This window comes from Centroberyx affinis, unplaced genomic scaffold (assembly GCF_046629955.1).
Source record: "Centroberyx affinis isolate AG114_WGS23_722 - 3 ecotype Tasmania unplaced genomic scaffold, CSIRO-AGI_Caff_v1 ptg003839l_1, whole genome shotgun sequence".
In the NCBI taxonomy this organism is placed as follows: domain Eukaryota; kingdom Metazoa; phylum Chordata; class Actinopteri; order Beryciformes; family Berycidae; genus Centroberyx; species Centroberyx affinis.
In genome coordinates this window covers 33,779-42,108 of record NW_027281689.1, presented here as the reverse complement: position 1 = coordinate 42,108, position 8,330 = coordinate 33,779, and the positions used below count along the sequence as shown (strand labels likewise).

The window sequence follows — 8,330 nt, the reverse complement described above, 5'->3', positions numbered from 1 at the left end:
TTCTGTTTGTTTCAAGATACTGACACTTGTGTCTAGAATATTCCTGATACAAGTGAAAGTGCATTGAAAACAAGTGGAATTATCTCATCCCCACTGGCAGCATGTTTCAGTCGTTTTATGAAAAATAAGAGCTGATCATGAGATCATGAAACTAAATAATTTGTTAAAATGGACAGTTTTACATAGGCCTATACAAACATTTGAACGAAATGCTCCTAGAAAAAAAAATGTATTATGTATTTTTTTATATTTGTCTATATGTAGCTGAATATATTAATTAATTCATTGGCCTATCCACAGATTTTCAGTGCGTCTGGGGCATGGCAGCTAATTTTTTTTCCAACCCACGGTGTAGGAGGTCAATTCATTTGGTCTGAGCTGTCATCTCGGCGACCTGCGCGTAATAACGCAATTCACTGAAGGAAAATAAACCGAGGAGGAGAAGTGACCCTTTACGAGCTGCTTTCTGCTCAGTTCCTTTCGGGGTGTGGGGGTTGTGGAAGGGGGGGTGGAAGAGGGGGGAGGGGGGGTAAGTTTGTTGTGGCTTCAGTCAGTGTATCGCTTGCAGGTGATGCCAGGACTAGATAAGAGGTCGCCGATCCCTGCGCGCTGTCTAGACCAGGTTGTGACTTAACCAGAGAAACTGGACTGAGCACAATTTACAACAGATATTTGCCCCCAAGAAAGTAAATGACCAGTGGCTTATTCCTGCTGCATAACTGAAGGGGAAAACACCGCAGATCACACGGATGATAAGGCAACATAGCCTGCAGGTCTGCTTCAATCCAGGCAGGCCAACTTGATAGGTGAATAGGCCAAGCGACCTATCCACTGTGGCGCATTACTGTTAGAGGGGGTTGTTTATGTATATTTTTCCTTAAAACTCGTTACATTTGACAAATACTTAACGTTGTAGTGGATCTAATCCCCAAGTATATCCATAGGCTATAGACGTCGCATCTTGAGTAACAAGCCTTTTCCTATCAAATCACAAATAACTCCCTGTCAAAATCATATGGATTTGGACAATGAGTTTGCCTTTGTTGCCACAAATGCACAGGAAAAACACATGTAAACCTATGTAATTAATTAGTCGTCGCTCTTTAAATTTTCAATCAGAGACAGACGTTTGTTGTTTGTTGTTTTCTCAAGAATATTGGCATATTAAAATGCAGAGCGACGGCGGTTTGATAGGCAAGTTTTGGGTCTGACTTGCGCCTGTACAAAGATTGTTCATGAAGACATTTTATGTATTCAGCTGTTTATTTCTTTTTTTATCAGTTAATAACCCTTTACGAATCGCTTTCCTAACAATAAATAATATAACAATAACTTACTTTTTTTGTTCGAGAAGCTCAAACAACCTGTCTCCTGCCCATAAGATAAAATATTTTACAACACGAATAATTTGCGGATATCATGCTCCGACCTTAAGACAAAGACATTTTGAGTCAACTGGACTCGACAACGCAATAAATGTATCAAAAATTCGCATGTTGAAGAAACAAGACACAATATGATCACAATGAAATCAGCAGAATGTCCATCTGTTTCGACATGAAAATGTTTCCAATTCGTATTTGAGGGAAGGTTTGTTGTAGTATATCCATCGAGAGAGGTCTTCTGTACATCTTCTTTCTCCATATCAAGTCATGCAACAACTGTTCTGCTTTTTTTTTTTTTTGCTACTGAAATCTCCAGAATGCCGGACTTGGATAGGCCGTATCGTTTTGAAAAGGTCCTTAAGAGTATCTTGGTGTCACTCAGTGCTTGTTCATTGCATCTCCTCCATGTCAGGAAATGAAAAAGAAAATAATAAAAAAAAAAACTCTTTCCTCTCTGTAGTTCGGGCGATGTGATGAGCTGGTCTCATGCAGGGGACCGGGATCATGCTGCTTGTCCTTGCAGGGGGGGACCGGTGGGCCTGAGGGCCCCGTCTCACGTCTCCACCGGACTGGGTACCATACTGTTGGGGGTGTCCGGTAACTGAGAGGACAAAGAAGTCACGTCGCTACCCGAGGAGTTCCCCAGAGACCCCGATTCAGAAAAAGACACCTGAAGTGGCAGAAGAAACAAAGTGTGTCAGAATACATGTCGGCTTTTATTTTGGCACCTGTGTGTGTAAAAGCATCGGAGGATTATTCGTTTGAACAGTTCAGTTTCCATTCCTTTTCTTTAGTGTTGAGAATGTATCAAACACAATGTATCTACATTGTGTGTGTGTGTGTGTGTGTGTGTGTGTGTGTGTGCACGTGTGTGCATGATGCATGTTGGTACCCAGGTATGCAACAAAATTCATGTGACACACTGTATGTATATGTGTGTGTGTGTGTGTATGTAGGCCTATGTGTGCGTGCGTGCGTGTGTGTGCACGATTATGTCTACGTGCATCTGCATCTGTGTGTATCAATATTTGTGCCTGTCTGTGTGTGTGTGTGTCTGATGTCTATATACAGCATTCACAGTATGCTGTATATGCATGCAGCACAAGTCTGTCTGCACTGTGTGTGTGTGTGACTGTGTGTGTGTGACTGTGTGTGTCTGTGTTCACGTGATGTGGCATTCAAATGCTTGGACCTTGTGTGTAGCCTATGTGCAGCATGAAGGCATTTGTGCATCTGTATATGTGCACTGCATGTCAGTCAGTCGGGCCTGACACACACTCACACACACACTCACTCACCAGTTGTTGGAAGGCTGGTTGGTCCAGGTCACTCTGCAGGGCGAACTCGCTCAAGGCCTTCCATGGAGGCTGGTAGGTCTGAACTTCCACTGGGTTTCCCTGTACTGTGCTCTCATGCCGGATGGGGCTGCCAGCCACAAGAGGCGTCCCTGTGAGGCCCTGCAGGTTCTGACAGGGAAACACACCACAAGCCTCATTTGGTCGCTGTCGGGTGATTTTCATGTTTTTACAGCAACCTAAGGATTACATGTTCCTCTATGGGCTGAGAAAATTTTACAACCTTTGGGTTTATGAAACCTTTTCCAAAGCAATTAGATAAACTGAAAAATGCATGGTGCTCAAGCTAAAAATAAGGCTCTTTTTCTTAGTTCCTGAAAAGTTGACATTTTGGAGATACAAGGTTTTCACCTGTCAGCAGTGATTTGTCAGTGTTCTGCAAAGAAACATCTGTCACCAATCTGTCAACTTTTAAAGAAATGAGGACAAACTGGTTTATTTTACATAGACTACATTTTTTTTTTTTTAGATTTTTCAATGTGTTTTCAAAATAGTTTGGCTCGGTCAAAAGGGGCATTTTCATATGTCAATAAAAAAGGCAAATTTGTAATGCCACATGTAAAATTTGTTAACTGGGAAAATAACTGAGAAAAAAAATCACTATGGCTTAGTATGTATCACAATAGTACAGTAGTAACCACTGAAGAAGTTCCCACACCCTTTATCTTTCACATTGGGGCAGCAAGTTTTCCAAACAGTTCCTTTTGGGGGTGGAGCAAAGAAGGAACAATGATCTGAGAGCAAGAGGTGTTTTAGAGCCAGAACAAGCCTGTTCTTTAAGGCTGTTGTTCGCTTCAGGTCAAGCAACTGAAGCCAAAGCTGTTGATTCATTATTCATTGACTTAAAGTTTGAATACAGAATAGCAATTGAACCATTTGGAAAAGCTGTGCTCTGTCACTGTGCAATCAAAGTAAAAACTCAAATTTAGGAAGGAGTAAGACAATTACAGTGTTAGTCATTGCCAGTGATGCAATGATAAATAAATAGATGACCTCCAGTTGGTCATCATCATAAGGCAAACTATCAACAATATATAGTACAAAAATCATTTATATTTTAAGAAAAACGTTATGTTAAAAGAACCTATATCTTGAATTGATTTGATGGCCCTTCTTGCTATATTGTTAAGAAATGCAGAGTAGGCCTATAGCCTACGTGACGTATACTCTGCATTTCTTAACAATATAGCAAGAAGGGTCATCAAATCAATTCAAATATTTATGTCAGCCTAAAACGGCGGATATCTCCCTGGTCATTGCCTTGGGCTATAATAATAATAATATATATAAAAGTAAAAAAAGTTGTCCGCTTGTAACTTACGAAGATGCTTACAGTCTTATCACTGTGCTGCTGCTGCTGGAGCTGCTTCATGAGGATGGATCTCTTTTTGTCCTTGCAGCGCTTGTTCTGGAACCAGACCCGGATGACCCGGGGGCTCAGGCCGGTCATCTCCACCAGCTGCTCCTTCATCAGGGCGTCCGGCCTCGGGTTGGCGTTGTAGCAGGTCCGCAACGTGTGGAGCTGCTTTTCATTCAGCACCGTCCTGACCCGCGTCGTCTTCTCCGACTGCTTGTGGACGTGGTTCCGATGCGGAGCCTGCCGCACCGTCACCGGGTCTGCTGAGGGCGGAGGAGGGAGGGAAGACATGTCACATCTGTCGGAGAAGTCTCGTATAGAGGCCGAACACATGAACGGTTAAAAAGCAGCGTCATTAGGCCTAGGAATGGTTTTAATACACTAGCGTTTTTTATCATCGTCATCATCGTCATCTCTTTATTACTGGGCTATCATTCTCAATCTTATCGTTTTACATGCTGGAATGTAGTGAAGGCTAAATTCAGTTTACCCACTTTTTTGTGCTGTTGTTTACCCATTTTTTTAGGCTAACATTAAATTTTATTAGATAAATGTATACCGTTACATCACAGCCTAAGGCTAAGCAGCAGCGAACGAATACAAGTTATATGACGTTAAGGTCGTTTAAAGGGGAAAAAAAACACAAATTGATGCTTTTCTGAAAATATACTTATTTTTTGTTTATAGGCTTATTGTTGGTTTTGATGCCTTATGATGACTGGAGGCCATATTTTGTCCACTTTTGGGAATAAAACTTAAATAGCCTAGTTGCCCATACGGTAAATAGATTACTAGGACAGTAAATGGCCTAATGGTCTTATGGTGAACTGACGAGTAAAATTCGTTCAAGTATGTTAAAAAAAAAAAAAAAGGCTGCACTCATCTTATCCGCGTCTTGCATTCCTGTCTTTCATTAGCCTATAATAATCCGTAATCTTGCTGCCATAAAATAGGGCCATATTCCACGAGGCCTTTACAAATAACCTACAATTAAATCAGAAAATCACAAACTCATGCCTGTCATTGCGATCTAAATTTTAAACTAATGTTGAGCAATTGTAGTGTATAGTTTTAATTTTTTTGTAAATGAGCCTGGAGGCCTGTGTCATCACATTGGACAGTTTGAATTATTTTGAACTATCATGCCCGCGAGTCCTTTCTGATCCAAGCAGGAAGATTGTGAGCATTATTTACATTTGTCTCTGTTTTCCTTCTGCTGACCAGCCGTCAGCTCATAGACTCGCTACACTGCGACAGTGGCGACAGAAATACCAGATTATTCAGATAATGGCAACGAGTAGATTAGTGCTAATGAGATCAATTATGAAATTAGCCTAAAGAAAGGTCGCACACCCTTTGCCTTACACACACACACACACACACACACACACATCAAAAACAAAGTAGCCAACACCATTAATCACTAAAAATGAATAGACAAAGAAAGGGCAGTTAGGCCAAGTGTGCAAAACAAAACAAAAAAGTAAATTAAATAAAAATAAGTAAATTATCTCATATTGATTTTTGATTTCTGTTCTTTTTTCCATTGCAGTCAAAGACTGACTTTTGTATGTAGGCCTGTGTTTGTTTATTTGTTTTTAAAATATTGGGTATGGATTATTGCCTATTATTTAGCCTATTATTAGTTTAACTACAACTACTATTACTACTACTACTACTACTACTACTGCTAGGCTTTTGCAGGGCATTTAACCAATGGGATTTTTAGGTGGTAAAAGTCCTGGTGCTAAATATCAGCCATTTAATGATCCAAAAGGCTAATCATAATAATAATGATAATTTTGAAGGACTAAGGATTCAAATGAATTAAGAGGTTTTCTGGGTCTGAGATAAGGGAGCCAGAGAGGAAATATTGTCATTATCCCTCTCATTTCCAGGTTAATTCATTCCTAATTTACTGACCTCTAACCTTGGTAAAGTAATACTTAGCCTGTTGTTAATAACAATAACTACCACAAGATGAACATAGGCTACTACTAGTAATAATCGGACCTGCCAGGTGCAGCGGTCTGTTGGAGTGGACGTGTCCCGGGCTGATGGGGCTTCCTGCGGAGCTCCTCTCCAGCAGCAGGCTGTGGTCCGCCCGGCACAGCAGCTCGTCGTCCCGCAGAGAGAACTCGTCCCCCGGCAGCAGCTGCCTGCTGCACACCGAGCAGCGGAAACACTCGATGTGGTACACGTTGTCCCGGGCTCGCATCACCAAGTCGCTGCTGCTGAACCCCTGGTTGCATTTTGCACATTTTATTCCAAACAGCCTGCAAAATTGAAATTTGAAAAAAAGGAAGAATTAGAAATATATAAGGAAATGTAAAATAATAATTAAAAAACAACTCAGGCTGATAAATTAGAGTTGAGAGGTGTAGCCTATTTAGATTGGGGTTTTTTTTTAGCATTAAATGCCTTCATATAGGCTATTTTACTGGATAACAACAAAATATGTCCTGGGCATATTTTTGCAAAAGATTCCATAAAGCTGCACAAGTAAAATTATGTGGTTAAATGAACTGTTTGAGTTATATTGGTATTGGTCTGCTTTATTTAAAATCGTGCACCTCTTCATTTTGGTTAATATGAAATGTATTTTCTTTCTTTCTGTGAAATTTATTTTCTCTTTTTTTTTTATTGAAAAACAACAGACTTAGGCCCAATTGTTTTAACTCTATTACTAGTCAGCAGCCTTCAGTCTTTTGGATATAAATTACTGCATAGGTTAGACTGCATTTTATTTACTTTTTACTTTGACACGAAACATAAGCTATTTACAGGAAAGATTTCCAAACGCCTACCTTACATAATCTCTTTTGCAATAGGTTTTGCCGTCCCGGACGAAGCAAGTGCAGGTCTCGTCCAGGTACTGGCTGCACTCTGCGCACTTCAGGCAGGCTGCATGCCACTCCAGGTCGGGGGAGACTCTCAGTATGTACTGGTCATGGATCTGACTTCCACATCCTACACACATCGCGAATCCGGACTTCTCTGCAAAGAACCCACAGCATGGTAACCAAAGACTAAAAATGCAGCCATATAACCCCACTATTACATATAATTACCTCGTGCACCTGAAATAGCATGTAGGCTATTCAAATAATCTTTTTTTTTTTTTTTAAAGGTCCAGCTAATTTGTGTCAGTTCTGCAGGGAGCTCTTCTTTATTGCAGACTGGACAACTCTTGGTGTTATGTAACAAATGGAGACTTTTGCCAGCATTCCTACTCCAAAACACTGAATTGTTTCATTTTGAAAGAACTATGCACAGCCGTAAAATTAATTATATGCAATATTCTACTGATAAGAAAATGAACTCGCAGTATGTGCTAATCGCTGTAAGTACAGTAAATGCATCATGTTTCATACAAAAAAAGAGAACAGAATCTGCCTCCTGGCACCACTTTTCCCCGCTGCAAAATAAGGATTAAAAAACAGCGACTATTTCGGCTTACTTACTTTTGGAATGATCCCCCATATCACCCAAGAAAGAAGAGTTGAAAATAATATCCACCATACAGGAAGGATAAAGGGGAGTGTGGTAGATGCAGAAAAGAGGTGAGGAGCTGACTGGCCCTCGGCTGGCTGCCTGATAACTTGTGTCTGTCCGGACTGGAGGGGGGCGAGGAGGCTGCAAGGTCCCGTACGCTGCTCTGACGTCATCACGTCAAAACCGGACCCTCCAATCGTCCCACCGCATCTCTCTCAACCTCATAATAAATGTGCCCCATGTCTGTCTCTACATGACTGAAATGTAAGAATTCCCTTTGCATTCGTGACAGAAGTGAATATTTCGTTCCCCAAACACTCAGGAGGAAGAACGAGATAGGAGACGTAAAATCTTTCAAAGAAAATATTTTTCTCATATAACATATTGCTAAAAGGATAAAAAAGCAACATCGGCAGCATTGGGCCATGGGATGCTTTTGGTGTAGGGTACTCACATATCATCATCATCATCATCATCATCATCATCATCGTTGTTCAGGGGCGTCAATTCGCTATACCCTATCATTTGTGGCAAAATTCCTGCATCTAATATCATTTGGCACCAAGAAAATAAATAAAAATAAACCTCAAAAACCCGTTTATATCGACTAAATTTCTGGGGGACAAAGTGAAGAAATTACTGATCAATGACAAGATATTATTTGGTTACTATGATAAATTAGGCTATTAGACGTTTAGGTCCCCAAACTGTCCTGCACAGACGCACACAGCTCAGAGG

General features: G+C 40.7%; 1 protein-coding gene across 2 annotated transcripts; it reads right to left on the bottom strand.

Annotated features, from left to right (window-relative positions):
* Positions 1 to 1,938: 1,938 nt before the first annotated feature.
* On the bottom strand, positions 1,939 to 7,619 carry LOC139662555 (insulin gene enhancer protein ISL-3). Of its 2 annotated transcripts, none has more exons than XM_071541238.1 (6): positions 7,562 to 7,619; positions 6,905 to 7,094; positions 6,111 to 6,373; positions 4,074 to 4,360; positions 2,684 to 2,851; positions 1,939 to 2,055 (listed from the first exon to the last, which is right to left on the bottom strand). In XM_071541238.1, exons 1-6 carry the CDS (start codon positions 7,617 to 7,619, stop codon positions 1,939 to 1,941), a joined length of 1,083 nt encoding a protein of 360 aa, XP_071397339.1. The 2 variants fall into 2 exon arrangements, with proteins under 2 accessions (XP_071397339.1, XP_071397340.1); XM_071541239.1 differs by having other exon boundaries at positions 4,074 to 4,357.
* Positions 7,620 to 8,330: the final 711 nt, after the last annotated feature.

What these genes read in the sequence shown, in the direction of transcription:
- LOC139662555 (XM_071541238.1), bottom strand. Translation starts at nt 7,619, where the DNA reads ATGGTGGATATTATTTTCAACTCTTCTTTCTTGGGTGATATGGGGGAT. An exon ending in TATGGGGGATCATTCCAAAA is followed by an intron (nt 7,095 to 7,561) that starts GTAAGTAAGCCG and finishes GGTTCTTTGCAG; the next exon opens with AGAAGTCCGGATTCGCGATG. An exon ending in AGCAGCACAGTGATAAGACT is followed by an intron (nt 2,852 to 4,073) that starts GTAAGCATCTTC and finishes TTTCCCTGTCAG; the next exon opens with AACCTGCAGGGCCTCACAGG.